Here is a 14,285-nt window from a genome sequence, read left to right as displayed (position 1 = left end):
TTAAATAGTACTTTCATTACTCCTTTAGGTTGGTTTTGCATTTGACTGAAAGTGGGGTATACTTTTACATTTGACTTGAATATTTGGGTTAGTTTTAGCAAATGTCCCCTTTTCTCTTTAGTATTAACCGTTGGTAAAAAAAAAAAAAAATCTATATAAATGTGGCCTCTCTCAACTCGAAAAACATCACCAACCTACAGAGTGATAAGTCTGGTACTGAAGAAATGGCAACAGCTCCCAAAGCCACTACTCCGGGTCCTTGCGATTTCCCATCCACCATCGTTCGAGCTACCATCGTGCAGGCTTCCACTGTCTATAATGATACTCCCAAAACTATAGGTATACTCTCACACTTTCTTCTAGTGTTTTTTCCCTGCAAGATCCGGGAAAATAGTATCAAACGGTTTACTTGAGTTTGCAGAAAAGGCGGGAGAGTTTATTGCGCAGGCGGCGGCCGACGGAGCGCAGCTGGTGGTGTTCCCCGAGGCGTATATCGGTGGCTATCCTCGTGGATATAGGTTCGGCATAGGGGTTGGCGTTCATAACGAGGCTGGTCGTGACTGTTTCCGCAAATATCATGCTTCTGCCATTGTGGTTCCTGGTAGGTTCCAATCTTTTGGATTACTATATTTCTTTCAGTTTCCATCTTTAAAAGAAAAAAACCAATACATAAATTATTTATTTAAATGTTTATTTCCAAAGCATACATCATGTTCCTTGTATTCTGTGCTTACGGTTTGGTTCCAAAAATTAAATATCCGAATATCGATTTTTAATACTACTAGTATTCAGGTGCCCGTAAAAACCTGATACATATATAAATTAATGTCTAGTGTATTTCTGCTTATGAAAATTTTAGAATGGAATATTTGTTAAATTAATGGTGAATGAATGGTGTGAGAAATGAGTAAACCAAATCTTAACTTTCATTTCCAAAAGTGGAAAGTGATAGTTCAACTGAACACATGGTTGGGTCATAAAATAACACCCCTTTTTTGCACATGTGTTTGGGGTTTTGTGATGAACCTACAGGACCTGAAGTGGACAAGCTGGCGGAGATGGCTAGGAAAAACAAAGTGTACTTGGTGATGGGAGCGATGGAGAAGGACGGATACACACTCTATTGCACAGCCCTTTTCTTCAGTTCTGAAGGTCGCTTCTTGGGCAAGCACCGTAAAGTCATGCCAACATCTCTCGAACGTTGCATCTGGGGTTACGGTGATGGATCAACCATCCCTGTCTATGACACTCCCCTTGGCAAACTCGGTGCTGCTATTTGCTGGGAAAATAGGATGCCCCTCTACAGAACTTCCTTGTACGGACAAGGTAATTAAGACTCTCCAAAAATCTCCTTTCTAATTAACTTTTAATGTTACACTCACTCCTAATATTTTTTTGGGCTGCTGCATGCAGGAATTGAATTATATTGTGCACCTACTGCTGACGGTTCCAAGGAATGGCAATCATCGATGATGCACATTGCAATCGAGGGTGGATGCTTCGTGATGTCGGCTTGCCAGTTCTGCGTGCGTAAAGATTTTCCTGACCATGCTGATTACTTGTTCACCGACTGGTACCCAGAGCAACACGAAGAGGCTATTGTCTCCCAGGGTGGTAGTGTCATTATTTCTCCATTGGGAAAGATCCTCGCCGGGCCAAACTTTGAATCAGAGGGTCTCATAACAGCTGATCTTGGTATTTGATCTTCATCTTAATTAGGCTTTAGTGCAGAAAATTATGAACCTTTTTACCTAATCATTTTTTTTTCTTATCTAGATCTTGGTGATATCGCAAGAGCCAAGTTATACTTCGATGTGGTCGGGCATTACTCAAGGCCAGATATATTTAATTTGAGAGTAAATGATAACCAAAATAAACCGGTTACATTCGTGTCCAAGTCGGTGAAAGCTGAGGATGATTCAGAGCCGCAAAACAAGTAATCAAGATATAAAGGTCGTTGTCAATCTATCGTCTCCCTTCTCCTCAACTACTGGAGTTAATTAATGTCAGCCATATGTTATTGTGAGTTCAAATAAATCTGTTTCGAGAGAGTATGTTAAGTTTGTTTATCTTTATGCTCAATAATTCACGAGAGCCAGTTGGATATGTACGTTGTATGATTAAACCAATCGGTTCTCTTCTCTTGTATTCGAATTGTTGTTTTAATGTTATGTTTTACGTGTGGACCTATATCTTTGTGTTTGGTGGTATGGTTTGAACATTGGTATAATGTGTTTATTCTGGACTAATTGGCTGTCACAGAGATTGCTTTGTATGCTGGTAACATTGAATGTGTGATGGAGGAAATGATGGGGTTCGTTATCATGGATTTAACGCTATCCATGTTAGCTAGTCTGTAGCACTGGCCCATTAGATAGGATTGAGACTTAAGAGCAGGATTATCGGTAAACCTGTTTTTGGGTTTCTTAATTATTTTTTTTTGTTTTTTCTGATTAAAAAAAAATTAAAAAAGTAATCAATTGCGGGCTGCCACGTGTATGTGGAGCCCGCAAACAATACAAGAAACATGCAAAAGTCGATCACTCTTTCACAACTTTTGTTATCGTTTTTTTCCAAAATGGTGGGATCCGCGCACTACTTTTCCTCCTAAAACCACCTTAGAAACCTGCGATAATGCTGGTCTAATAATATCCGTTATCCGATGGGATCCAAAATGATTTAATATTATCAGTTTTATTAAAGTGAAACAAAATAGTAGATAATATTTGTATAATTTTCATTTACAAATACTTGGTGCTAAATTATACTACATATTTGTATAATTTTCATTTACAAATAAGTAATTTTAAATAGAATCACTTGGATTTATGATACAATATAAATGATATAATTCACTTTTTTTACTGGTTGTTACATTTATCTTGAAACAGACACAAAGGAAACTGAATTTAAATCTCAAGTTGATGTCATGAAGTCACCAATATACATTCTCAGTTTACAATCACAAAGCTTAGTTTATGACTTTTTGGTATACAAAAAAACTATATAAAAATGTCACTGAAGACCATACACAAGCAGAGCTCCAACAGCTCCAAGACCGGCCAATAAGCCAACAATAACACCGATCGGAGGCAGTCCTCCTCCTATGGCCTTCCCTGTGTTCACATCATACCTCGCAAACCGTTTCTTTGGCGCTATACATTGAGGACATACGTATGTGTCCGGCTGCAAAAACCACCAGAAAACAACACTCAGACACTCACTTGTCAGAACTAGAGAATGTTTGGAACAAAAGTGAAGGATTCAGACTCACCTGTTCATCAAAAGGCTTTGGTAAAGTGTATATGAATCCACAATCAAGACAAATGTGAGTAGCTCTTGCCTGCAAAAGAGAAAGAACAATTTTTCAGACTAATCAACTAACTAAGCTTTGAGATAAGCGTTTCATGATACAACAGAGTAGTATACTAGCCTTCTGAGTCTCGGTTAACTTTCTTCCAAACCGAGGAGGAGCCGGACGCTTATTTAGCTTCTTCACATCAACATCCGCACCACCTCTGTGCTTGATCAAAAATCACAAATTGCATCGTAAAACCAATCAAGAACCGCACAAAGAATCATACAACACCTCAGGTACTACTCTATGAAGCATATAAAAAAAGATTTACACCATGAAAGCCTAGCTTTTCACTGAATGTTTCATACGAAATAATTAATCACACAAAACCCATCTGATATGATACTTTTGATAATTTCAATCCTAATCCGTATTTTAAATAAAAGAGAGGCAAAGACACAAACACACACACATACTCACCTGCTGATGACAAAGTAGACAGAATCAGGTTTTGCCTGAATAGCTGTTTTAGTGAACCCCAACTTATCAGCAGGCCAAAGCTCATCACCAAAGAAGCTGCTTGTGTACAGAACTTGATCTCCAGATTTAAGCCCAGCTTTTGCTGCGTTGCCACCTCCTTCCACACCCTGAAAAAATAAAATTAAAAACCTACTCAACTGTATCAAACAACATAACGCCACTTCACTACACAAGTAAGTAGTAAGAAAGAAACTGACAGTGATGACAACTCCACCACCTTGCTTCTGTCCAAGAGTCAGACCCAAAGGCTTGTCCACTTCAACCTCTATGGTCTTAGAAGCTGCTGTCCTCGCTTTGATTTCGAATCTCCTCGACACGTTTAACCCACCGATCTTTCTGTCGGAGAGAGCGAAGATCTCTGATACACTCTTCTTCGAATCTTCCAACGAAACTCCCTGAAACACAGTTTTCTAAAACACAAAAAAGATTCAAGCTAAGTCCAAAATCACATTCAAAGAGGGTTAAGGAAAGAGAGATGAACCTACCTGGGGAAAGAGAGGAGACGAGGAGTGGAGTTTGGGAGATGGGTTTGAAGGTGAAGATGTTTTGGTGAAGAAGGAGGAGACAGTAGCTCCTGAAACCGCACTAGACGATGCCATCTCAAACCAGGAAAAAGCTTGTTTTGATTCTTATCAACTTCGATGTTGTTGCATGCGTTTTGAGAGAACAAAGCTTCTTATTTTATTTTTTGTGGAGGTGTTAAAGCTTCCAAAGGATAACCTTTTCGTGGTGATGGCACCATGTTCGTGTGCTATGCACGGTCCACCCTGACCACACTCTCCTCATCCTCCTAAAGTATATTAATGGTTAGCTTATTTAAAGTATAATAAATACTTACATTGATTAAACTGATCATAACATCCGATGTCGTCCAGCGGTTAGGATATCTGGCTTTCACCCAGGAGACCCGGGTTCGATTCCCGGCATCGGAGCTTTTTGTTACCAGAAACGACCTTAATTTTGCTATTTATATGGGCCTTACCGTTTTGATGGCCCATAACAACACTTTCATTTTGTACCAATATGGGCCATATACATTAACTGTATTTTTTTCTTATTTCTTTTTCGGAATATTTCTTGCTTTTTTTTTCCCGTCAGATACAATACAATTCACGTGACAATGCGTAAAAGAGTGTAAACAAAAAGATGACTAAATAAAGAAAAATATTAATTTCCAGAAAATTCAAAATTCAAAAACCACCGCTCCCAACGTTCACTTCCAATCTTAAGGTTACATTCATTGGCATCTCTTCGTTATAGAAGATATAAATACGGTCTTATCCTCCGATTTTATAAGCAAATCACAAAACATTTTGTTTTCTTTGTCACTATCTCTCTCTCTCCCAATCAATCGCTCACTCAAGCTCTCGCGAAGATGGATTTCCACAGCCTTCTCAGAAGAGACCTTCAATTTCTCTGCAAGAGGAACAAGATCCCAGCCAACATGACCAATCTCGCCATGGCCGATGCTCTCAAATCTCTTGAGATCGTAAGTTTTTCTTCCTCTAAGAGCTTCCACTTGCATCGTCATCTTCAAACGAAGATCGATTTCGTCAATACTGTAGCTGATTCAATGTAATATGAACCGGAGCTGACTGCGATCGTGATTTGATTGTTTAGTTAGTCGGAATCGAATAGGAGCGAGAACTACTCTTAGATTTTCTCTCGATGATTCTAGATCTCAGTTTTTTTTTGTTTGTTCTGGATGATCGCTGCCTGATTTGATTGAGATCGTTCATGATCAGATCTAATAAGACTCATGCCTCAAAGTGATTGAGATTCTGTGATTTGATCTCATAGAGATCAATGTGTATTTGCATCACTAATGATTCTTTGGGATTTTGATAGGTTGAAGGTCTTGATGAATACATGAACCAGAACGACGCCAATGTTCTTCAGTCTCCAGCCAGTGTAGCCAAGCTGCCGCCGAGTACTGTAACCAGAACAACTCGAAGGAAGACGGCGATGAAGGCTGAGCCTCAGTCATCATCACAGTTGGTGAACCGTTTGAAGAGCAAGTCTCTTGATGGAGAAATGGAACAAGAACAGAAGACTAACAATGTCAAGTTTGAAGCCAGTGTGGCTAAAACTCCTGCGGCACGAAGCACAAGAAAGGCTTCGGCAGCGGCTTCTTGTAAGAGTAAAGTTCAGGAGAGTAAGAAGGGTGAGTTGGTTCAGTCTGCGTACAGCACGAGGAGATCAACCAGGCTGTTGGAGAAATGTATGGCTGATTTGAGTTTGATGACTAAAGAAACAGAGCAAAAAGTATCTGCTCAGGAGAAGAATTTGGATGGTAAGATACAAAAGCCTTCTCTCTTATGATGCTTGTGCATCAGGTGAATTGGTTGGTCTATAATGCGTTTATGTGGTAATATGTAGGTTCAGAGGAGAGAGTTGAGGAAGCTGAAGTTATCCCCGGAAGAGATTTAAGTGCTTCCATGGAGAAAGAATGGGAGATGTTGAAGAATGACAGTGACCAGGTCACTGGAGGTCTTGAGATATCTGTTGAAAACACTGAGACCATGGAAGTTATGACTGATGAAAATGGTAATGCAAGCATTCATATACCAAACAATATTTCCTGCTGATTTCTTGTTTTGCATTTCTCAATCCTGTGGCTTTCTTTGGCAGAATCCGAGAACAGTTTAGTCCAAGGAGACAAACAAGAAGAAACATTGCAGGCTAACGAAGCTATTTGTGAGGAAGGTTTGAAGAAGAATGACACTGATCAGGAGATTATAGATCTTGAGAATTGTGGTGATCTTGATGAGTTTCCTGTCTTGGAACATGCCAACCTCGAGACAAACAATAATGATAAAGGTATGCAACAATTAAAGGGCTCTAACCATTTTTCTTGTTTACATATTATAAACTAAAATGTATTATCTTTCGCAGAGTGGAAGGACATTCAAGCTTTCGAGAGTTTAGGACAAGTCGACCAACTTGAGATAGAACAAGCAGTCCAAGAGAATGATTCAGAGCCTGGGAAAGTCAACATTTTCCAAGAAGAAACAGTGGTCGACCAACATGATGGTGATTCAGAAACTGAACCAGAAGAAGATGATTTTGGTGTTGACTCAGACGGCACAATCTCTGAAGCTGATTCAAACCAAGCCAACCAACAAGGGACAGAACAGACGGTTCAAGAGAATCATTCAGAGATTTTGAAAATCAACACTTCTGATGAAGACATAATGGTGGACCAAACTGAGGGTGATTCTGAAACTGAACCGGAAGAAGATGATTCTGGTGTTGACTCAGACGGCACTTTCTCTGAGGCTGATTCAAAGAAAGCCAACCACCAAGAGACAGAGCAAACGATTCAGGTGAATGATTCAGAGACCGTGAAAATCAACACGTTTGATGAAGACACATGCGTGGACCAAACCGAACTGGAAGAAAATGATTCTAGTGTTGACTCAGACGACACTATCTCTGAGGCTGATTCAAACCAAGCCGTACAGGGATCTGATATCGCTGAGGAAGAGATGATTTTATCTGAATCAGAAGGTTCTGTAACTGCTCCAACTTCTCCTTTGCTTCTGCTTGAAGAGGCTGAAGTCAAAACAGCTCCACTATCTCCATTCGCAGCAGAATCAATCTCAGCTCAGTTTCCAAGACCAAACAAATCAGCAGCAACAACCCCATCAAAGAACTCGGCTATGAAGCTGGTCAGTGTCGACAACAATAACAAGGAGAACAACATGGAGATGATGGTGAATGTTAATGACAATGGAGAGATCAACGATGAGGCTAAGAAGCAGAAGAAGAAGGTGGAGTTCGATGAAGAGAACTTGAAAGTTGTTAGCATAAGGCAACTTGTGAAGCTGGTGAAGGAGCTTTCTATAAAGGGCAGTAACAACAGAACAGCATTGCAGATGTTGCCTGGTAATAATCAGATTACAGAGTAGTGTGGTGAAACGGTGATTCAACAATGCGTTTATCTTGTTGTTGATGTTATCTCAAACAGAAAAAAAATGAAAATCTATGTGTTTCGTTTGATGATGATAATTTTGGTTCGAACAAAATTTCAAATTAAGAATTTTTTTTTTCAAATTAAGAAACAAAATTGGTAAAGATCTTTGATCTTTTTTTTTATCAATATAAAAACAAAGTATAATTTTTTCTTGTGACCTGAGCTTCAGTCTCACTATTATCTATTATCACTTTCACTTATCTATATCAGTTTCAATAGATTTGGTCTCCGTAACTCACGATTCACTATGTATACTGAAGCTTGAGGAATGCATCAATACTGAACAATTTTACAAAACAAGATTCAGTTTTTTTTAACATAGATATACTGTACAGTAAAAAAAACTGAATCTTGTTTTGTAAAATTGAATCTTACGGGTTACTGACCAATGAAAAATAAAGGGGCCCACTAACTATTACATAAATGATGTGTTTAGAATTACGTTTTTTGAATTGTTAAGAAAAATCGAATCTTTGTTTCTACTTTATGTACGTATGTGTTTGTGGATGGTAAAGGTCTTTCTTTTTGAATGTGGGTGTGGCTAATGAGCTTATTTTCTTGTTTTTTTGTAGCTCAAGTGTTGTGGTTCATGGCTTATGCTCTTCTTCTTTAGAGTAGCTTTGGAACTTTTTTGCAGATTATATCTCCTTATAATCGATTTGAATCCTTGCTAAGTGAATGTAGATTGGCTGACATGGTTTCTGAGTTGTTGTATAATTGAATCTTGGTTTCTACTTTCTGTGCGTATATGTGTGTTTTAGTGATAAAGGTCTTCTTTTTGAATGCGGGTGTGGCTAATGAGCTTACGTCATGGCCTATGTTTCTTCTTGAAGGTTTAGACGGAGAGACTTGATTTTTGTAGACAGGCTGAAGCCCAATTTCTTGGGAGATTTAATTATCATCGCTACAATTATTTCTATAAAGGAAAATTCCATAAAAATAGCCAACTAAATATTTTTAAGCTTTTTAATACCCAAACTTTTTCACAACCCACTTTAATATTCCATCTAATTATTTTGTCCATTTTAATGCATGAACTTTCTAAACTGTGTCCATTTAATACCCAAACTTTTGTATTTAATCAAAAATATTAATAATTATTTTGTCCATTTTAATGCATGAACTTTCTAAACTGTGTCCATTTTATACCCAAATATGATAATATTTTAAAATTTTTATTAAATAACTCATCCTTTTAATATTATATAAAAGTGAAAAAAACTTGTAATTTCTTAGACTTTGATTTATTATGTCATTTGAAAAAAATGAAATAATGGTAATAGAAAAAGCAAAATTTATTGATATTAAAGTATTAACTTCTTTTTGTTATTAATAACTTATGATATGTATTTTTATTTATTTTATATCTAAATTTTATTTTATGATATACTTTAAAATATTTTTAAATATTAGAAATTAGCATATCGATATAATGTAAAAAATGATATAGTTAATATTATTTTTTAAAATTTTTATGTATATATTCATATTCGATCGTTAAATAATACTATGTACGAAAAATGATATTCAAATTAAATGAAGAGTATAATTTTCAAAATAGAATTAATATTATTTACAAAAAAAACTGGATAGTATCAATCATCATTAATATATGGAAAATTATGATTTTTAATTTAAATAAATAATATTAAAATTAAAATTAAATGTCAGTGACGTAACAATGTATTCTTTCAAAAAAATTAAAGGGTTCAAACTAATAAGAAGCTGGACGATATGGACTTAGGTCTTGGATCTTTGAAAAATAGTGGATATTGATATCGATAATAATAGGAAAGAAAGATGGAGAGAAAGTATAACTTTTATACATATATATATATAGATTCCTTGTTTACATGGAAGGATCTTTACTTGAAAGATGTATGTTAAATTCAATAAACTTTGTATACAAATACATACAAAAGCTATCAAGTTTTATGGTTTAAAAAGTTTAATAGTGTCATATGCAGTTTAAGTTTGAAATTATGAATTGTTATTGTTGTTTTTTGAAAAAAAAAATCAACACACTTTCTTATAATTTAATTACCTTTTCAAAATTATCCATTATATTTTGCTTATTTTTTATTTATATTTTACTTATTATTACTTAGTTTTTAATTTACCAATTATTTCATTAAGTTTGTATCTCTTTAAATACTTAATTTAAAACAATAACTAGAATAAAAAAAAGTTTTACAATGAAACTAATTTAAATACAATTAAATTAGAAAATTAAACTAAATAAAAAACTACAAATGATTACTCTATATTTAAAACTAATGAAATTAAAACTAAATGTAACGAAAATAAAACTTTTTAATTTTAAAAATAAAACATTTAAAATAATAAATAGTAATAATATTTAACTTTTCTGATAATTAGGATCCGGGTCGGGTTCGGATCGAAATTGAAAACGCCTCCGCCTCTTTACCCGGCGTTCAGGATTTTTAGGGCTAGTACTCGGAGATTGCTCTTGAAGCCAAAAAATGGAGATGCAATCATCATCATCGCATCATGAAGCTCCCGACACTTCCTCCGTCCCTCCTCCTCCTCCTCCCAGTGACGGTGCTCCTCTCCAGGATCACGCCTTACTCCCCCAAAGCATCGAGCATTCGTACGTTTCTTTCTTTGCTCTCGTAATCATAGATTCCATCACTCTTGCTTGCTTGTGCTCTTGAGTTCTCTCTACCAGTCTCTCTAAGTGTAGATATACTAGTTCGTATAGTGTACTTGAGGTGTATATGAAGAAATGTTTCGAATCGAATCGAATCGACGAGTCACCTCTACGTCTTCGATGTTAGGCTCCGGATCTAGGTTATCTGATTTACGCTTTATATATGCTGGTTGAATGATGATGCCACAAGTTGTAGGTTTAGATCTGGTTTAAGCTTTGTATCGTGATCTTGTATGTATATTTAGGATGATGCAAGAACATCACACTCAGGTTTATTATATTTGGTTCACCATTGGCTGCGTTGGTTGCAAGATGAGGAGGTCACGAGTTCTAGCTTCATACATCTTCATTATTTGTTATGATTCCATTGATGTCTCTGTGTTTGACCATCATAATTTCTTAGTGTTGGTGGTTCTCTTCCCAGATTTTTATTTTTATTCAGGTGTCAATTCACTAATTTCATATTATCTAGTTTCTTTGCTAAAACAGGTTGATATTGTTATTGCAGAGTGGCTGTGCAGGAAGCAGAAATGTCTGAGGAAGAAGTAAAGGGTACATTAGAAGCGGTAGCATCAACGGGAAAGTTCTGGTAAATGCCACTTTTTTTAATAACTGGCATCGTATCTTATCCTTACCGATTGTGTATTGGTGTATTTAAAGAGTTAAAAATGAGTTTATGAGTGGCTTTCTTTCTGACTAATTCTAGGTTTAAGGGTCTTGATACCTACATTATAGTTGACTACTATCTTACCTTGTAATACTTACTACAGGCAGGACTGGGAGAAACTGAAGGGAATGCTGTCGTGGTGGTTGAAGAAGGTATGTTCAGGTATACTAGCATTGTGCTTAGAATAGATATTATCATTCTACAGTCATCCCGATGATTACTCTATCTCACTTTCTATACGGTGCGCTCTAAAGGTTCTGTCAGAATACCCTGAAGCAAAGATAACGGACGAACAACAAAAGGAAGCGCTAGGAGAAACCTATTTACAGCTGGTTAATCGATTGGATGAAGGTCAATATCTACTCATTTGTTAATTTTGTTGCTTTGATTGCAAAAAAAATAGTATTGTAGATTAGCGTTTGGGCTTAATCTTCAAGGGTTACATATCTCGACTAGCTATAACTCCAATAATCCTCTTTTCTCGAAATTATCATCACTAAACGCTCTGCAAAGAATCAGTAAATTAACTTGTGTAAACGAAATGCTGGTTTGTAATCGTATGAAAACATATGCTGAGACTTGTGTCAGGGGATATACATTCCAGTTGTTAAAGCTGGTTCTTGTTGTTCTGACTTCTGACCCTTTCCAAATTTATATATGCTTTTACAACTCTGTCTGTTCTTTTTTTTTTACACAGACCTTTGATTTGTTCTTGTCTTGTTTTGTAGCCCTTCTTAATTTCGACGAAGGTCCTCCATTTACTCTGCAGAGACTCTGTGAGGTAAGTAGATGTGGTTGCTCATCGTGATTTACTTCAGTATAGGAGATATCATGTTCATATTAACTCACCATGATTTAATAGAAAAAGTCACTTGCGTGGTAGTGTAAGTGAAAAAGAATCATTCGACTGCACACCTTCATTCTGTTGTTCTACATCCTCATCGATTGCTAGACCAACTTATTTCCTTAAAATTCTATGGTATACCAGGATTGTTCTATGTTTAAGAGTTTCCTCTCGTCTTACTAGACCAGCAGACCATACAATAGCCATTTGTAACTCTTGTAAAAGCTGTAATTGTCAACGTATGCTATACTAGTGTCATATAAAACCTCCTCTCTTATTTGTTATATAAGTTTATAACCAGAAAGCTTGTTGGTTTATTTGTGTACAACAGATCCTTTTGGCTGCAAGGAGTATCTACCCAAAGCTCTCAAAGCTCGCTCTTGCTTTAGAAAAGGTAGTACATATATGAAATGATTGATTACCTTCGTGAATCGTGATTTTATACCCGATGATATAAACATTTCTTGTTGATTTTTTTGGACATTCTTTGCAGAATCTGTTGGTTACTTCTATGTTATCCATCAGCACGGACCCACAATTAGAAACCACTGAGAATGCAAACGCAGCAACGGAAGACACAGGGACTGCTGCAGCAAATTGGGCACAAAATGGAATTGAAGAAGCGGGAGGGGACAAGGACGAGATAATGACAGAGGTAGAAGAAGCAGATGTTGATGACGCAATGACTATTGACATGGAAACTATCGATGAACCATCAGAGACAACGACGAAGGCTAGTGAGAGTGAGAAGCCAAGTGAAACCAGTTAAGTATACGTTCTTCTATTCGTTTTATCATCTTCTTGGGCATGTATTTGTGTATCGTCTTGAGTTGTTAATTTTCTTGTCTTCTCTAGATGCTGCAGAACCATCATCGGATTCAATGGCTGCCGAGGAGGGAGATTCACGGTTGCCTTGAACCTGTATGCTTCGAGAGACGAGAGTTTGAACATGATCAGCTTTGAAAACTGACCTCGAATATAATGTTTGTTCTAAGAGGAGACATTCTTGGATCATCTTTCACTGTATTAGTTTTATGAAGTTTCTGTTGTTTGTGTGTAGATTTTTGGATCATAAGGTTGATCGATTCTCAAAATTAAAAAACGAAAAATATTTTAAAATGAAATTGCCTGTATGAATCCAACAAAAAATATATATATTATGGTCTTTGATAGAACACAGAAAAGGCAAGAGAAGCTATACACAACGTACAAGTGACAAGTCCATAAGTGTTATTAAAGTAATGCCTCCAAAGAGGTTTGACCAGTTTCTCTTGGCCACTAACATCCCAAACCGTGATCATCACATTTTTGTACTCAACACTGAATCCTGCGTAATAAGGTTCGAAACTGTCAGCAAACATGTTACAAGCAACGAAAACGAGAATGTATATGCTATATCAGAGGAACCAAAAACGCAATAACACACTAAATTTACGAGAAGTTCCAAGTGATTACGAACCACTAATTTTACCTACCGCAACAACATACTACTAGTTACGTACTCCTATTTATTTTTATGTTGTTTTATCATAGAGGGGTCATACCAAAACGCAGCAACATTTCATCGAGAAACTTAACATTATCTACGTACTCATTCTACCGACATTTCATTTCCGTTTTTGAAATGATAGTTACTCTTTTAGTTTAAAATATTCGATTGATTACTTAAAGTAGTATACAAATCTCCTGTTATGAAAAATATTTGTACAAACGAAGAAACATGTCCCTTTTCAAAATCAATACACTACTCTTGTTCTTTCTTTCTCTTCCATAAAAAAGGCTGTCAGTTTATTCTCGTAGATATTCTTTAAAGAATAGCCGCTCCCTGTTCTAGCACGAAGTACGGTTGCCGGTTCAGTCTCATAACATTTTCCGAATTTGGATAATCCTTTTCAACGGGTATACTCTCCTTTCGGGGGGAAGGGGTTTAACCAATTTGAAATAACAAAATGTCAAATAAACTCTATATAATATGATATATTTTGTCACGTCAAACATAAGAAAGTTCAACGAGAGAGTGTTACCAACCACCATCACAATACTTGCTCGGTGGTTCATCCTCAGCCATTCCATCTTCTTATTTATTACTATCTCATCTCCCTACTGCCTTGTCTCCTTCACTGTACTCACCAATCACCATGGCCAACACCGACCAGCCATCCACCGACTTCTTCTGGAAGAAAAGGAGAGAAAATAAGAATTCGAAGAGAAGACCAGGCGACAGAAGGTTGATTTGGAGGAGATCATTTGAAAGAGATTCAAAGGATTTCAGGAACAAGTCTTCCCACC

General features: G+C 36.6%; 4 protein-coding genes and 1 non-coding gene across 7 annotated transcripts; 4 read left to right on the top strand and 1 right to left on the bottom strand.

Annotated features, from left to right (window-relative positions):
• Positions 1-89: 89 nt before the first annotated feature.
• Positions 90-2,190, top strand: LOC106354428 (nitrilase 2). The gene is made up of 5 exons (XM_048748978.1): positions 90-339; positions 422-601; positions 1,033-1,326; positions 1,414-1,695; positions 1,777-2,190. The coding sequence occupies exons 1-5, from the start codon at positions 225-227 to the stop codon at positions 1,938-1,940; spliced, it is 1,035 nt and encodes a 344-aa protein (XP_048604935.1). The 5' UTR covers positions 90-224; the 3' UTR covers positions 1,941-2,190.
• A 714-nt stretch (positions 2,191-2,904) lies between these two features.
• LOC111213850 lies at positions 2,905-4,608 on the bottom strand. Of its 2 annotated transcripts, none has more exons than XM_048748972.1 (6): positions 4,324-4,608; positions 4,036-4,248; positions 3,779-3,945; positions 3,434-3,518; positions 3,275-3,343; positions 2,905-3,186 (listed from the first exon to the last, which is right to left on the bottom strand). In XM_048748972.1, exons 1-6 carry the CDS (start codon positions 4,435-4,437, stop codon positions 3,016-3,018), a joined length of 819 nt encoding a protein of 272 aa, XP_048604929.1. In that variant the 5' UTR covers positions 4,438-4,608; the 3' UTR covers positions 2,905-3,015. The 2 variants fall into 2 exon arrangements, with proteins under 2 accessions (XP_048604929.1, XP_048604932.1); XM_048748975.1 differs by having other exon boundaries at positions 3,275-3,338; positions 3,430-3,518; positions 4,324-4,602.
• Positions 4,609-4,698: 90 nt separating this feature from the next.
• TRNAE-UUC lies at positions 4,699-4,770 on the top strand. Its single transcript has one exon. It is a non-coding gene; the product is annotated as a tRNA-Glu (tRNA).
• A 310-nt stretch (positions 4,771-5,080) lies between these two features.
• LOC111213851 (protein Ycf2-like) lies at positions 5,081-7,894 on the top strand. The gene is made up of 5 exons (XM_048748968.1): positions 5,081-5,327; positions 5,687-6,131; positions 6,218-6,385; positions 6,470-6,658; positions 6,734-7,894. The coding sequence occupies exons 1-5, from the start codon at positions 5,214-5,216 to the stop codon at positions 7,747-7,749; spliced, it is 1,932 nt and encodes a 643-aa protein (XP_048604925.1). The 5' UTR covers positions 5,081-5,213; the 3' UTR covers positions 7,750-7,894.
• Positions 7,895-10,183: 2,289 nt separating this feature from the next.
• Positions 10,184-13,120, top strand: LOC125575264 (serine/threonine-protein phosphatase 4 regulatory subunit 2-like). 2 transcript variants are annotated; one of them, XM_048748961.1, is made up of 8 exons: positions 10,184-10,425; positions 10,994-11,074; positions 11,256-11,304; positions 11,407-11,503; positions 11,881-11,933; positions 12,328-12,390; positions 12,490-12,760; positions 12,861-13,120. In XM_048748961.1, exons 1-8 carry the CDS (start codon positions 10,298-10,300, stop codon positions 12,911-12,913), a joined length of 795 nt encoding a protein of 264 aa, XP_048604918.1. In that variant the 5' UTR covers positions 10,184-10,297; the 3' UTR covers positions 12,914-13,120. The 2 variants fall into 2 exon arrangements, with proteins under 2 accessions (XP_048604918.1, XP_048604914.1); XM_048748957.1 differs by having other exon boundaries at positions 10,185-10,425; positions 12,852-13,120.
• The last annotated feature ends 1,165 nt before the right edge of the window (positions 13,121-14,285 follow it).

Source organism: Brassica napus, chromosome A2 (assembly GCF_020379485.1).
Source record: "Brassica napus cultivar Da-Ae chromosome A2, Da-Ae, whole genome shotgun sequence".
Taxonomy (NCBI): Eukaryota; Viridiplantae; Streptophyta; class Magnoliopsida; order Brassicales; family Brassicaceae; genus Brassica; species Brassica napus.
This window is presented reverse-complemented; position numbering and strand designations above follow the sequence as displayed.